The 16033-nt window shown below is 39.1% G+C and overlaps 2 protein-coding genes across 2 annotated transcripts; one reads left to right on the forward strand and one right to left on the reverse strand.

Moving 5' to 3' along the window:
- Positions 1-1370: 1370 nt before the first annotated feature.
- On the forward strand, positions 1371-7862 carry pbk (PDZ binding kinase). Its single transcript, XM_075459021.1, has 7 exons — positions 1371-1439; positions 2032-2199; positions 2572-2711; positions 5003-5172; positions 5352-5481; positions 7086-7268; positions 7392-7862. Exons 2-7 carry the CDS (start codon positions 2033-2035, stop codon positions 7622-7624), a joined length of 1023 nt encoding a protein of 340 aa, XP_075315136.1. The 5' UTR covers positions 1371-1439; position 2032; the 3' UTR covers positions 7625-7862.
- A 207-nt stretch (positions 7863-8069) lies between these two features.
- Positions 8070-15520, reverse strand: esco2 (establishment of sister chromatid cohesion N-acetyltransferase 2). Its single transcript, XM_075459019.1, has 15 exons — positions 15436-15520; positions 14335-14400; positions 14037-14149; positions 13614-13929; positions 13225-13534; positions 12400-12509; positions 12099-12210; positions 11521-11584; positions 11390-11429; positions 10986-11127; positions 10538-10669; positions 10197-10286; positions 9941-10084; positions 9660-9844; positions 8070-8638 (listed from the first exon to the last, which is right to left on the reverse strand). The coding sequence occupies exons 2-15, from the start codon at positions 14385-14387 to the stop codon at positions 8506-8508; spliced, it is 1944 nt and encodes a 647-aa protein (XP_075315134.1). The 5' UTR covers positions 14388-14400; positions 15436-15520; the 3' UTR covers positions 8070-8505.
- Positions 15521-16033: the final 513 nt, after the last annotated feature.

The following is a 16033-nucleotide window of genomic DNA, read 5'->3' on the forward strand; positions in this document are numbered from 1 at the left end:
AGCACTGTTGTCATCTGAATAATGAGGTGAAACCACACCAGAAACTGAGCGCTCCATCGATGAAATGTTGTAATACAATGAAATCATGCACAAAACACAGAAAATATTACTGAAGTGAGTAACTATGCTCAAATATGAACAATAAGCTTCATTAAAGCGTTACAATAAAATGCAAAATATTTGCAAATCAAATATCTCTTCAAGTTGCACAAATAAGCCTGTCAAAAAAGTTTGATTCATGCTACTTTATTTTATCTTTGTATTTTGATTATATGCTGAAACTGCTCTGTAATCCATCACAACATCACACACTGTTCTCCTTTTGTTATAATGTTCCTCTTTTGTCTGATCACAAACTGACCGAGTCTCTTTTCATAAAAAATGTGCCAGAAGAGCTCGCAAACATGAGCTCATTTCACTTCAGGGGAACAAGAAACTGGGACAAAAATGAAAGTCCCAGTCCCACTTCCCTTCTACATCCATTTGTCATCAGACTGCATTCCTGCTGTTCTTCCTGATAATGAAATGGTTATCCTGCCATACAATGAGGAGACTGAGCTGCAGGACCATCTGCAGTGTGTGAAGGAGATGAAACAAAAATGGGATCACAAGGGTCAAAGTGAAGGTCAACTGCACCATCATCAGTCAGGAAATTCTTTCAGGCAAGGCACTGATGTTGGAGAGGCAGCAAGCATGTGATGAAGACCACAAAAATCTGAACATTTGATTATGTACTGCACATGTCCCCGACACATTTACAGTGAAATCGTATGATAGCTTTAAAACACAACGTTTCAGTGCAATGCAACACAATGCTGCTGACTACTTACAAATAAATATACTTGCTGCAAAACTAAATCATGGATAAAACAAGGTACCAATAAAAGTAATAAAAAAAACTTATAATATTTTTACCACAATGTAGAGAGTGAAAAAAATAATGACAATGCATTATTTGTCTTGCTTAAAGGCTTTAAAATAGTTCAAATTTAGTTTAAATCGGATTTCATTGATAGACAGGAAGCGATGGGCTGAAATCTATCTGAAATAGTGGACTGATAAATGATGAAACTGCAGTCTGCAACATACTACATACATAAGATTTGTAACAAAAACACACACATTGCACCTAGTGTCATCAAACATGACTGACCTCAGCTGGTTAAAAGCTGTATTACAACTGTTCAGTAGTCTTCACTTCTGCAGAATATGCTTGATATATTTTCACAGCACAATTTACACTAATTGGGGTATTTTTAAATCAGGAAAACTAACATATAATCTCGCTCTCGTATTTTGTAGTTTAAAAATAGAATTTAAAAAACGACTTTCACTCAGTTTGTCCCTCTTCGGTCCCCGTATCTGTACTGGCCGTCATTTTGAATGTAAGGCGCGGTTTGACTGCAGATATTTTGTCGTGACAGCGAAGAGAAACCCAGGTAACATTACTTTTTTTAATAAACGATTACCTTTCATTTCTGAATGCGACATAAATGCACTTTTGCTGGGACTGTCGCCTCGTTGACGTCAGTAACGTGTCAAACTGTTTACCGTAAGAGCTAACATAGCGGTTGATGTTAATTTAGCAGTTATTATAGCTGTCTTCGCCATTGTTGGTTCACCAAATGAAGTGATAATGTTGACAAGAAAATTTTGACTGTTAATTTAGCTTGTTTTCAGTGTTTACTTTAATATTGAAGCAGCCAAACGTGTTCATAAGTACCACATTTAACAAAAATATAAAACGCCTTTTCTGTTTCCGCCAAACACCATTTTTGTTCGCAAAATCAAGTCAATTTTTTTTATTTTATTGCTGTTGTACATGGTGATGGGCTAAGACAACTTGATACATACTCTGAAGAGCATTAGATATTTCAAACTTTAATTCGGCGTGTGTCACATACATCAAACATCACTTACTTTTTGTTATATGTTAACGTTTAAAGTCACAGAGTACAATTAAGTTAGTTAGACCGTTTAAGTGAGCATAGGTCGGTGAAAACTGATGATGAGTTTGTTATTCTTTGACAGAATGGCCTCTACCGACGAAAGCGTATTTAAAACCCCCAAAAGTGTCCGGGTGAGGAGCTCTAGGAGCTCTGGAAGCAGCGGAGGTGGTACCCCCGTCAACATCCCTGCCTCACCTTTCATGAAGAAGCTCGGTTGTGGGACTGGAGTCAACGTTTACCTCATGGATAGGTTTTTGTTGAGCCTTTTAATTAAAAGCTTAAATTTACTCTTCTACTAACATATTTTTTCCTCCATTACTCTCCGTGTCTTTTATATGTTCAGTAATCAAATTAATTAATGATTTGTTCAGGCGAGAGAACGTTAAATGTATTAAATGTCTCGGGGTTTTTTTTCTCCATACTGTACATAAATTAGAAAGTATCGTCAGAGCTTATACAAATAGTGGATTAATCAAGTAATGAGGATGTTAAGAGAAGCTTAAGAATAAGCTTAATTTGGCTACTTACCAGATCTACCTACTATACTTACTTTTGATGTTTGTGTACGTTTTAACCAAAAAAAAAAAACTCAACGACATTAAGCTGCTTTGTGAATCCAAAGGGTTGGAAAGCTAAATGCGTCACCATGGGCTGTGAAGAAGATCAACAGCAAATGTGCATCCAAACAGACTTCTGTTTACCAGAAGCGCCTCAACGAGGAAGCAGAAGTCCTGAAGGGAATCAGTCACCCAAACATTGTTGGTAAGGCAAGATTCAGGCGCTCCAAGCTGATGTAGCACGTTGTGATTCTGTATTGTAGTTGTCTGTCAAAAATACAGTAGGATGACGTGGAGTTTACATAAAAATGCATGTACCTCGAAGTGAGACCTCGAAGAGACATCTAAAAGTTTATATCCAGCTATAAATTAACCACAAATAAAGCCTTAGAGAAAGGATGAAGTTTAAACTGGGAGAGCTGCAGTGGATTTAGTTATAGCTACAGCTATATTGATATTCAACTGGGTGAAATGTGATATATCCTCACAAGAAGCAGGACATTAAACTCAGAATTCTACAAAACCTCCTGAAATCATAAAGTAAGGTCAAGGCCATGAATAGTTGATTTCCAAAGGGAAATAAAAGAGATATTCACTTAAAATGTCGCTGTCGCCTTTATGTTTGCTCAAAATCTTATTTTTCAGGCTAATAAGTAGATGTTCATGTACAGTTATCCAATACTATGGGAACCTCTTAAGAAAACGACTTGTGACAAAAAAAATTCTTGTCGGGACTGTTCTTCATTACAAGTGAAGCGTTCGCACCGATGAACCTTTTCACCTCTCCTAAAAATAATGTGATCCAGCTGTGCAACGTTAGCTATGGTTACACGAACAAACACTGCTTCAATCTGATAGAAATTATTCAAATTAAAGATTCAGCTGCCAGTGTTTACAAATACAGACATCTGATCATGGTGAGTTCAGACGGTACAGAGCATTAATCAGAGTGAATCTCTTTCACATGTGAAAAGTGGGCCTTACTGATGATCTGTGGGAAATTTAACAGAAGAAGAAGAAAAATGTTGTTTTGTTCCCATCCTAACGGTGCATAAGCCTACTTCTGCTGCCTGAAAGTATAATAATGGAGCTTTACAGTTCAGTTCAGATCAGGAAGCCTGGATGACATTTAGCAATCCTTAATTCTTCTAAGTGTCCATCATGGACCATCAGTCCATTTCTAATCCTCCTAATAACCAAATGCTAAACGCATGTGTCCACTGAAAGTTAAAATAATCACATTTTTAATGAGTTTCAACACTAAAACACATATTTATTATCTGTAAAGTTACTCATAACACTCACTTCACCTGACTTCATATGATTAAACTTATTTCTGAATGGATTTTCGAGGCGTTTGTTTACTTTGATAAGTTATCCGGAAAAAGTGGGGTTGGGTTTTGCGAGGGATCAGATTTCAGCACATTACCTGCTTGTTAATTAGCATATATTACAATCAATGGTGTGATTCAGTTACTCCTGTTAGGTTCCATCTTCTTTCTCCTGTTTTGTTTCTCCATCTCTTCTCTTCTCTTCTTCACTAGATGTGACCATTTTTGGCCAAAGAAAACTAAATCTAACCGGGCAATAATGTTCTGAAATGGGACCGTGTTCTTCACAAGATGGCGCTAACGTCCCAGCATGCAGCACCGCATGATGTATCCTCACATTCTTTACACATCCAAAGACTTTCCTGTTGATCAGATTATCATAAGATTTAAATCACCCCTCTTGTTCTGAAGGTGTCGATCTGATTTGCTTGAGGTGTTTACACCAGGCAATCTGATTAAAACTGGTCCACGTAAACACAACAACTGACACAAACCTCCACAAAGTCACAAAGCAGTTCCTCAGAACCAGATCCCACAATATTTACTGTCATCCTTTATAATAGGAGTGGTGTGTTTTAGTTTCTGTTAGTTAAGTTGGTCATAAACTCCCCTTCCAGCTGTTAAAGGCTCTGTTTGCTTCAGCTAATCAATCCCATCCAATGATCTTGGTCTTTTACCAATCAGGCTGTACACAGGTTTTACATTGATTATCATCGTAGTGGCACCTGAGGTAACAGTAAATGTCCTTGTGTTTATCCCTGTTAAAGTATTTTTCAAACACGCTGTATGCAGGAAAAAAATAAATAAGCAAATATTTTGGTGCTTTATGTCACTAAAAGCAACTTACTGTGAAATCACTACTTAGAAAGACCTCCCAAGATTTACTTATTTGGTTTTTAGCAGCTTGTAGCGAATAGTGTTAATATTTAGTTGCTTTTAATCTTGTGAAACGGCATTGCAAACGTTTCTTACAGCTGGGTCTTGGTCCTAAAATTCATGCTGGTTGCATGATCAACATTAACGAAAATGAATGACTTTTAATTGTAGGTTTTCGTCTTCTTTTTCATCCCCACAAAGCACAACCATGTAGTGCTAAGCCTCTGTATTATTATTGCAGATTTCAAGTGTTTCATTTCCGGGGTTAATTCCGTGTCTTTGTGTCAAGGTTTCCGAGCGTTTGCCACAGCCAAAGACGGCTCCAAGTGTCTGGCCATGGAATACGGTGGCGAGCAGTCCCTCAACGACCTCATAGAGAAGAGGAGGGAGGACGGCCTGAAGGCTTTCGCCGCCGCCAACATAGAGAAAGTGGCGCTGCATGTGGCTCGCGGCCTACAGGTAAATCCTGCTCGTTTTTATCTTTCATGCGTCACAAACTAATTATCTCACATTCTTAATACACTCGTTAGGTGCTTCTATCATCTCAGCCTTCTGCTCCCAAGTCTTTCAACATCATTTAATGTAAAAGATTATGGGTTGTTTGACCAAAACGTCATTTTGTCCATTTGTTTTTGCAGTATCTTCACAATGAGAAGAAGCTGCTGCACGGCGACATGAAGTCATGTAACGTGGTCATCAAAGGCGACTTCGAGGCCGTGAAGATCTGTGACGTTGGTGTTTCTCTGCAGCTCGATGAGAACATGAGAGGTGAACTTTATCTTTAGTTATGTACATATTCGATTAGTTTTGATGTGAGAATGGTGCTGATACAGTTCTAACTTTGTATGATGCATCAACAGGCTTTTCAGAAACAGAAGCCTGAAGTTGGCCTGTTGCTTTTAATGTGAAGATATTTAGCATTATTATTAAGAACAGCTCCGTTGAACCAACAAAAACTTCATATTTCACACTGTTTTCCAGCGTTTGGTTAGAGTTTACCCACCTTCTCCTGCTGCAGTTTATCGGTACCAACTGTTTATCTCAAGGCCTTTACTTTAACTTTAAATATTCAACAACTTGATGAGCATTAGTTTGATATTAATGTCAAAAATGTAAAAAGACCATGACCCCATAACTTCACTATGAGCAACATAATGGCCAGAGAGAACCTCTAAATATCAGAAAATTGTCAGGAGTTTAGCTAATGTGTTCAAAACTACAGGAGGAGGAAAGATGTCACCATCACTGTACAAACAAGCAGAAATAAGAAAAAGGAGCACTGATACAGTTTTGTAGCTCTTATTTTATTTCATAGGTTGATTTCTCAGCATCAAATTGTCAAACTAAAACTCAAATTCCAGGAAAATTGGGACGCTCTGTAAGATATGAATAAAATCAGAATGCAGTGATGTGCAGGATTAGCTTTGTCTTCAAGGCCGTTGCCTAAAAAGATGCCTGGATGGGAGCAGATGTTACTCTAAAACCTGTTTATACCTTTGAACATTGATGGTGTCTTTCCAGGTGTGAAAATTAGAGACCATGATGTGTCATTTAACCCTCTGACCCTGTCAAACCCTATTATCAGGCGTTACGTTCCAGTTTCAAACCTGATCTGACTCAAATATCTGTTTACATTTATAAAATTTAAAGCAGCTATTCCAACAGGTTTAAGCCTGTGTTTTCAAGGTTTGATATGTTTGAAATTGGGATATATTAACTGTAATTTTGCAGCTTTTGTAATGTGTAGAAAAGGCAGCCTGAGGATCAAGGTGATAAAGTTGAATCAGATGAAATTATGTGTAGTTTGATTTTGGGGAAAAAAACTATTGATCACCTCGTGTGCTATCCATGCTGTGTTTTTCAGGGTTTAAGATGAGCAGCAGTCAGAAAATGCACCATTTATTTTGCTTTATTTTTAAGCAATGAAGGTTGGGTTGGGAACAAAGTTGGGAAACAACATTTTTCTTCATCTGTAAAATTTTCCACAGATCATCAGGGCACAAGATGTGTTTTCTTTTTAATTTGTAAACATTTAGTTTAAAAAAAAAAGGCTCGGTGAGGTGATGGACTGCTTTCCTTTAACACTAATATTCTCGTATCTTTGATATTTTCAATTATTTCTTAAAACTAAAGCAATTCATCGGTCAGATTTACAGGTTAATTTTGTTTCTTCATAGCACAATAAGGTCCGATTTCCTGTGATGAAGAAGTGAAAATGAGTTGTGCAGTTTATCACCAGTGAGTCAGAAAATGACTGATTATGACAGTTGATTTACTTTGTTTTTCTGCCCCGAAAAAAGGAGATTTGTCTCGCACACATGTGCCATCAGGTCAGTAGTTATTCAGTCATTAAAGATCATTTCTGTCCTCAGTGTCCGACCCAAAAGCCGAATACATCGGCACAGAGCCGTGGAAGCCGAAGGAAGCTCTGGAGGAAGGCGAGATCACGGACAAGGCCGACATCTTTGCCTACGGCCTGACTCTGTGGGAGATGATGACTCTGAACATGCCTCACCTGCAGATGCTGGATTATGGTGATGATGATGATGATGAAGGTCAGAAAAATGCATTAGCTCTACCAATCAGATCTTTTTCCATGAACTAAACAAAGGTTAGGAGTCTCCACCTTAAAGCACGAAGTATTTCATTACATTGTTTGAATACTTTTTGTATTTCAGAGGACTCCATGGAGGAGTTTTTCAATGATGACGCGTATTATGAGTGTTTGGGGACGAGGCCGGAGCTGGACGCAGAGTCTCTGGGCAGCTCGTACCGGAGGGTGGTGGAGCTGTTCTACCTCTGCACCGAGGAAGAGCCAAAGAACAGACCTTCAGCGGCTCAGATCGTCCAGGCCTTAGAGAGCAACGCCCCGCTGGACCAAGCACCCTCTGAGGTGATCGTTATCGACTGATTTACTTATTATATTCTCACGTTAGAGGTCCGGTCTGCCTGGGACTTCATGAATGAATTCAGACACAAATTCCTGGAAATGTTCAGGATGTAGAAACCTATCAGTGAATGGTTAAATTACATTTTCATGTTACTGTTTGTCATCTTTTCTGTTGTCAAGTTACCATATAAATGTTTTTACTTTGTTACTCTGTATCTGTCGCTCACAGTAAACTTTGGTAAAATGCTTTCATGATTTGTTGCTAGATTTAAGTCACAAATAAACTAAACTTATTTAGATTGGAAAACTTTTATAAAGGACCTTATTCTGTTTGATGTTAATGTGACTTTAAAAGCAGACAAACCTCTTTAACAGAGTAATTCTCATGTAAACGAACTAATTTATAGATTGTTTGGGACTCTTCAAGATCGATGTGCTATTACAAAACCACCAAGAAACAAGCTGCAATCATGAAACATAAGCAATAGGTTTATTAAATCTATGTACAAGTAGAAATGCCTCTAAACAGTGAGGGGGGCGTCCACTTTACGAGTCATTGTGCGAAGACATTTATCTCTAAAGTGCCAAAAAAAAAAAAAAAAAGCTTAAACTGGCACCAAGAAGGATAACAAAAAATCTAAAAAAAAATGAACCTGAACAAAAGTCAAAACAAATAGATGCAACCTGTGAAATGTTTCCAGTCACTGCAGAACGAACCTCTTACACACATTTAACAGTGAAACAAACAGCACTGAATAAATACTGAGAGATGCATCATGAACCATCTAAAAACTTTAGACCATCACAACTAAAGCCTGGAACATCTTTGCATATGAAGTTATTTCCAACCGACGCCTGAAACGCTGCATCTTTAACGAACACACACGAGTTCCTTCCAAACTTCACGCAATGAAGTTGTAAACGAGGAAGGCCGGCGTGCTGCAGTACTTGGTGGCGAACAGTTTGCCGTCGGGCGTCGGATCTGAGAAGGCGATTTCCTCCTTGGTCAGGTGACTGCCGTACATGAACGTGCTCCTGGAAAAACCAACGAGGTAAACGTTTAACACGTGGCCCGGATCGGTCTGTTCAGATGAGGTTAAGCTGCTTTTTAACCAGATTTTTCCAGTTTATTGAACCTGCTGGAGCTCCCATAAGTGGCACTGAGGCCACATTTACACATTTTCTGGCGCATAATGTGACGTTTAAGAACCTAAAACGCTGTTTCTCCCAGTTGACACGGCAACACATAACCGGCGTTATCAGAAATCTCCACTTTGGCCGGAGGTTTTAAAAATAATCGTTTTCTGTGATTAAAAACTGGGTTTTGGTGTAAATGAGAGGCCAAAATGCAGGAAAATATCTGCGTCTTCCTATCGTGTAAACAGGGCCTGAGTCATACTGATGCTGCCTTCACCTCCTTTGTTAGAAATCTGGGTTAAATGTGAACATTTTTCAGTCTGAGAAGTAAAACTTCAATCAGGGACAGATGATAAAGTGTGGAACAGCTTAGCCAGATCTATTAATAATAGTCTTACTCATGTTAATGAACCACCAGACCACCATTTTATCAATGATTCAGCTGTCTGGTCTTAACTGTGTGAGGTCTTCAGTTTTGCTGCACTACTACAGTAAAAACTATCTGTGGGGTGAATTTCGGCAGCGCTCCTTAAAATATTAAAAGGAATATTACAGGCAGAAACTAATCGAATCTCTTCAGGGAAATTTTTATTTAAAAAAAAATAAATATTAATAATTTGAACAAGGTTTAATTTCCGTTTATGGTTATTAAAAAGTCAAGATTCCAATTTTTTTGTTCCAAATTGAGCTGTAAAACCTGATTTTTTTTTTTTTTTTTTTTTTTTTTTTTACGACTTCTTGGACCTGCTTTTAGGGCACATGTTTAGCTAAATTAAACGTCTTTATGAGCTCACTACGTATTTGTGGAAATCAGAACCAAAGCAGCAAAATAAACATCCAACTGCGAAGATGTGCCGTTAAGTTCTGAACATCTCAACCTTATGTTAATTTTTGAAACTGTGGGGCTGTTTCGCCTTACCTGACCGTGTCCAGCATGAGGGAGGCGATGCCCTGTCGCCTGGCCAGGCTGAAGACCCAGATCCGGCTGATCCCGCACAGAGCTGGTTCTGGGACGGTCGAGCAGCACCAGGCTCGGTGGCGCTCCATGAAGTCATCTTTCGTCATGTCCTTCCGTTGGTCCGGCTGCTCGAGGACTCTGTAAGCCTGTCGGGGTTCACACATTTGGTCAAAAACTTCTCACAAGAAGCTATAATGACTTTTATAGAGCATTAAAAGAATAGGAGGATGCAAACATGCTACCTGTCTTATGGGCTCAGCGACGAGACATCCCACCACCAGCCGCTCTGTGTTGATGAACAGGTAGGTTTTAGCCTGCGCTGGTCTGCTCAGAGTCACCTGCTGGAAACCCAACTCGTTGTCTGCGACACGCCGCACGTCCTCAGCCTGAAACCAAACAAACGCCATTAAAGATGAAGCTTCCACACCTCAGAATACGTCTCTTTTGTCACAAACTGTAAGAAATGACCTAAAGTGCATCGAGTGTGCGGGTCTGCACCTTTTTCACGGCATATTTGGGATCATCGGGCAAGACCAGGAGAATTTTTCCCTCCCAGAACTCGGCCACCACTCGCTCCTTTTTCCAGCCCTGAAACACAACAAGCGGCACAACGCTGCATGAAACAAACTCCTGCCGACGGCTGTAACAGCAATCATCACGTAGTCGGAGTGAATTAAAAGTGACATTTAGTTTGTTAATGACTGGAAATCATGAAAGTCGATACTGCTCTGATCAGGTTTAGAACCAGTTTCAAACGTCATTTTTACATTCAGTTTTAAATCCTTCTACATGTATCTGTTTCGATTTAAGATGGACTGAGGGAAGAAGGGAGGACTCACAACAAATTTGATGGAGTTGAGGAATCGCTGGTGGAACTGGGTGTGTTGGAAATTGTCCTCTGGGTTGTCTGCGCTGTAAACCATCCCGCATGAGCTGCAGTTTGTTGCTCCAAACTGCTTCTGACCAGCATCCTAACAAATACATGAGGAACTGATGTCACCGTTATCATCCCAGTAGATGTGTGTGTAGAAAGCCCGCCCGATATCCCTGGATAACATCATCCGTCTTAAAGTATTGGTGAAATAAAGACAGATAATGCCTTATTTAGAGGCTGCATTGTCTCTGCCATGTTCTCTCCCGTTATATGGATATACGCAGATCTCCAGTGATTCAAATATTCAGTTTGCCGACTTTCATCAAACTGTTATCGGTGAGTAGATGAACGTATTTTACTCCAGAAATAAGGTCCAGGTTTTCAAAAAAAAACAACAAAACCCTTTAACTTACAATAATGAGCTGGTCATTGTCCTGCTTCTCCTTCTTCCTGCGAACGCTTCGCTCCTTGGTCGCTGCAGGAGGCTGTAGGGACGTTAACGCGCCAGAGGGGGTGCTGCAGGACGCCGGCGGCCGCAGGACCGCGCTCTTTAACCTGCAAGACAAAACATAACTTATGGAGCGTTTGAGTTGTAAAAAAAACATCAGTCAGACATAAACACCCCCCTAAAAAAAAGACTTTCAGTAAGGTTACTTTATACTTTACATTAACAGCTGCTAATCTGTTTAAACTTCCAGGTTTTTATCTCTAACAGAAACGATTTAAAAAGGTAATTCCATCTTTTGAATCCAAAACATTTATCCAAGGTTATGCTGTACACGCTCTGAGGTAACAGACAATAAAATGAAATCCTCACCTTTTCGAACCAAATATGGGATAAACAGCTGCAGCAGACTCTGGAAGAAACATTTGATTCAATTTAAATAAAGCAAAGAGGATAATCTTGGGGATTTGTTCATGTTGTACAGTCATGTATATAAAACAAACCTTTGGGAGGGCTGGAGGTCGTTCTGGTGGCGTTTATTTCGCCACCTTCTGCCTGAGACTCATCCTGGAAAAACAAAGAAATTTCACTGAATTGAAGCTTAAAATAACCACAAATATAATTTTTTTTTTTATTATTTCTTTTAAATAATTGCCTTTTTGACAATTAAAACCAGTGATAGAGGGGAAAACACACCATGCTGCCAACAAACTATAAAACTCAAAGGATCGGGTCAAACATTCTGGTCTTTTCTGCTTGGGAAGGTTTCTAAATTAACTAAACGACGGATGAGAGCTGTTTGAATACTCCGAATGCTGAAGAAGAATATATTTACCTTTTCTTTCCTTTATTAATCACAAACCTTGATAATAAAGTAGTTTTCTATAATATGATGATAAATATGATAACCTTTATGTAACGATGTGATAAGAATGTGCTGGATGAAGTATCTAAAGCCATTTTTGTAGTTTCTTTACACCTCACAGCTTAGCCTCGGCGTGGTTGACTTTCCCTAAGACGATATTTCAACTATTCGACCTAAAGCCAACATTTCTATTGTATGAGGATGTGATGTGCGCACCTCTGTGTTTAAGGATGAAACTGTAGAGGCTGGACTTTGTCTCGGGGTCTTGAACAACACAATCTTAAGCTCCCGGGTGATCCCGCATGTTTTCGTTAACACGGTGGGGGAGCTGAAGGAGGGAGATGAAGTTCATTAAATGTAGGTAAACACATGTTTACGGCATTTAACAAGTTATGAGTCAAGAGTCTACAAATTATTTAATGTGCAGTAAAAGAAAAAAAAAAAAGAAAGAAAGCAAAGAAATCAAGAGCAGACAAAGTGTTGTCATTAACTTAAAAAAAAAAAATCAGTAAAGTACCTCCGTGGTTGTGGAGTTTGTGGGTCTTCATCAGTAAAGTCGTCCCAGTCTGTGGGATCAAACTCGGCTACTCGCTTGGGGCTCGGTCGGTTCTCCTCCTTCTCAATTTGCTTTTCAGAAGCACAGACAAAACATCAGCATTAACTTGAAATATAAGCAATGACTCTCAGGCTCACTGATAATTAATCTGCAGCTCTTATAGAGGAAATTTAACAAATGACCTCAGAAAAAGGAGCCATGAACGAGTGAGTCTACGTGGGTGTTTTTAGCAGCCGTGATAAAATAAGGAGTGCGTGACACATAATGCACCAAAGGTTTGATCAAAAGTAAGCAAATAGTTGTGCCACAACTCATATTTGATTGTTTTCAGTTTAAAATGGAAGCTCCAGAGATTAAAAAAAAAAAAAAGTTTTTGAAGCGCTTTCAAATGTAAGAATTAGAATAATAACCATCTTGGCTATGATGGGGCCTTTTGAAAAGACTTGAGCTGCAGATTAATTTAATAAAACCCAGGATTCTCAGCTCTGCGCTCACTGACATAATCTCCTTGTGGCTTATTTAGTTTAAAAAGTTTGTTGTTGTTTGTACATTAGTGTGCGTGCTGTAACCTACCACGGGACCACAAGTGTAACTTCCAGCTCTAATGGCAACATTTCAGTCTAAACTACGCCCTGATGATATAATATTATGGTGTTATTTTATCTTTAAAGAATAGGAAGTTAGGTTTACTGATACATAACAGCAACACAAAGCATCTTTACATGGGAAATGGTACAAAATATTCAGGTTACAGTTTACCGTCCGACCTCTAAAACACACACACACCTGTTGCGGTTCCTCCTGCTGTGGGGTCCTCTCTTGCGCCGCCTGCTGCTTTGGTTTCTCGCTCTTCTTCTGTGGCAGCGAAGCTTTGCTCTTCGCTGGGACTGAACCTGGCTTGGCTGAAGGCTTCGGAGCAGATTTTTTGTACATGGATGTCGGTTTCTTCCCCGTACCGAAGAAAGCGGCTCCAACGAAGATCTTTGGCTTGGGCCTCAGGGTGCTGAATGTGAGGGCGATAGCCTTCTTGGGCTCTACCAGTTTGCTGCCGGCGGGCGCTGCCGCGGCCGCGGTGGGTGTTGTTTTAGCAGCAACACTGCAAAAGGATTTAAAATCATCAGATACAAAGCTTAAAAAGCACATTGATGAAACGGTGAACGTCGGTGAAAACAAACCTGCTTTCGAGTTTGGACGGCTCTGTCTTCATTGTAGATCTCGCGTAGCTTTTGATGCCCATCTTCCCCCCTTTGCCAGACCCCAAAGACTTCTTTCTGTGTTTGATGCCTTCTTTAACACTCTTCTTCGTTTTCTTTACTGGCTTTTTGGCCAAAGAAGGAGGGGAGGGAAGGGCAGCGGGAGGAGAAGGCAGAGACTCCTTTATCGCCTTTCTCTCCAGTGGAGTGAGATAGATGACCTTCTGCTTGCCATAGAAGGAGCTCGTAACCACAGAAGGCTTCCGTGGTGATTTACGAGGCGACCTGGCTGGCGAGCCTTTGAAAAAGAAGCAAGGACAACAAAATGTATACAACTGCTTGATTAAAAAGAGATGAATCAATACTTCCAGCCCAAAGAGCAACATCTGCACCTGTCTGTCCTACCTGCTAGTCTTTGTGGGGATCTATGTGGCGACTGATGTGCAACCGGCTTTTTCCTTGGAGATCTCCTCTTCACCGGCGACAACTCTCCGCTCAACCCCCTTTTGGCCGGGTGACTTTTGTATGAAACAAAAGATCACATCAGAAACAACCTCAACGTCACAGATTCAAAAAAAAAAAAAAAAAAAACTTTCTCGGTCTTCCACAGATGGAAACAACGGTTTGAATCGTGGTGAAACTGGAGTTTGAAAAGCAATAATGCTACACACAACTGTTTAATCCTGCTGCTTTTACAGCTTACCTGTCGGAGTCCAGAGAGGAGAGTTTTCGCTTCCTGGTAGTGGTGGGTATCATTTTCAAAGTTCACCTGCACACAGTGTGACATGATAAGGTCCTCTGAGTTGAAGAAAACAAAACTTCAAACTAATCAAAACTCAAAACAGAGAGAAGCATTTAAATCATGACTTAGTGTACAGGAATAAACTAATGTACAGCATCAAGCTTAAGTAATAAATATGGAGCAGGGTTAATGTGTTATCTGGCTGCTTAAAATAAGCACAATAACAAATGCTTATATATATATATATATATATATATATATATATATATATATATATATATATATATATATATATATATTAAAGCCGTTTCCAGAATATATGGTTTAAAAAAAAAAAAGAAAGCCAAAACGTGCAATAATTTCAACATCTTATCTCACAATACAAGTCCAGGACAAAATATCAATAAGAATATTAATTCCTTTGGTAACATTTATGAAATCGGGATCTAAAAGCAGCCGATAGAAGTAGCTCAAAAGTCCCATGTGGAGTCGGAAAAGGTCAAAAAACAGAAATGCAATATGAACTCGTTTTTAGGTGTTAAACGCTAAATTGGCAGGTTTTTTGCTGGAGTTTGGTGTGACTGTCTAGAACGATGAATGCATTTAACGTTCAGAAGCCTGTAAAGCCCACAGACTTTTACGTGCATGTACTTAGTGGTCGACTATAATATTGATGATGGCTCTAGATACTGAATGTATAATCTTACATGCGCACAAATGTGCAAGTTTGGCGGTAAACAACAAAGCGCAAACAGAAGAGCAAAAGAATGGAGGTAATTGGCGGGATGATTAGCTTATGCAAAGGTGACTCCGGTCTTCAACACAAACGAACTAGCATATCAGTATCGATTAGCAGTCATACAAACTTTAAAAATTACTAAATGTTTACGCATTTAAACAAAAAGTCGGTGAATCTAGCGTCAAACACAAGCAAGTTCTGACTGACGTGTAACAACGAAGTCATTTCAGCGTTTTTATAAATAAATACGCGATTTAGAGGAAAGACAACCACATTTTTAAATAACAAAAACACCACAACGGTGGAGATTTAACTCAACTTACCGAAATTATTTCTGTCAAGCGACATAAACCGATAAATTGTTCCAGTTGTTGGAGGTTATACTGCTACCTCCGCGCGCGTTTCTCCTCTATGTTTTGAACAGCGCGCGCTAGCCTCAAATTAGTTTCACAACCAGAGCGGAAGCGGAAGTGTTGCACATCCTCAATTTACTTGCCATAATAAAAGCTTGAATACCTCTGCTTCTTCCGTTGAAAATAAAACCTATTTATTTTGTTTTCTCTTTTATTTAAGACAACTTTATTCGAAAATGCACCTTCAGCAGTGAGCACATTTTTTTTTTATTGATAATAAAATCTCTGAGGCTGTAAGATGAATTAACATTGATAACAATTACTGTGCTCTGAGGTGCTCAAAATGAGTAAAAGTAGATAAGGACTCTAATTTTAAGATAAAAAATAGAGAACCCAACACAAATTCTTAGATATTTCTAATCAACTCTCCTTTAACAAAATATCAAGGGCAAAATCTTGTGTATCCACTCAGGCTTCAGATTTAATTTGACTGATTTTTATTTCTGTATCCATATGATTGAGATTATTTCATAATGTTATTATAATATATATAAGACTTATTATATAT

This window comes from Odontesthes bonariensis, chromosome 24 (assembly GCF_027942865.1).
Source record: "Odontesthes bonariensis isolate fOdoBon6 chromosome 24, fOdoBon6.hap1, whole genome shotgun sequence".
Taxonomy (NCBI): Eukaryota; Metazoa; Chordata; class Actinopteri; order Atheriniformes; family Atherinopsidae; genus Odontesthes; species Odontesthes bonariensis.

Bases quoted from the DNA above. Each gene is read 5' to 3' on its own strand.
- esco2 (XM_075459019.1), bottom strand. From the start codon at position 14,387: ATGATACCCACCACTACCAGGAAGCGAAAACTCTCCTCTCTGGACTCC. The intron at 14,150-14,334 runs GTAAGCTGTAAA...TTCATACAAAAG, and splicing joins TCCTCTCTGGACTCCGACAG to TCACCCGGCCAAAAGGGGGT. The intron at 10,287-10,537 runs GTGAGTCCTCCC...GTTGTGTTTCAG, and splicing joins TCAACTCCATCAAATTTGTT to GGCTGGAAAAAGGAGCGAGT.
- pbk (XM_075459021.1), top strand. From the start codon at position 2,033: ATGGCCTCTACCGACGAAAGCGTATTTAAAACCCCCAAAAGTGTCCGG. The intron at 5,173-5,351 runs GTAAATCCTGCT...TTGTTTTTGCAG, and splicing joins ATGTGGCTCGCGGCCTACAG to TATCTTCACAATGAGAAGAA. The intron at 5,482-7,085 runs GTGAACTTTATC...TTCTGTCCTCAG, and splicing joins GCTCGATGAGAACATGAGAG to TGTCCGACCCAAAAGCCGAA.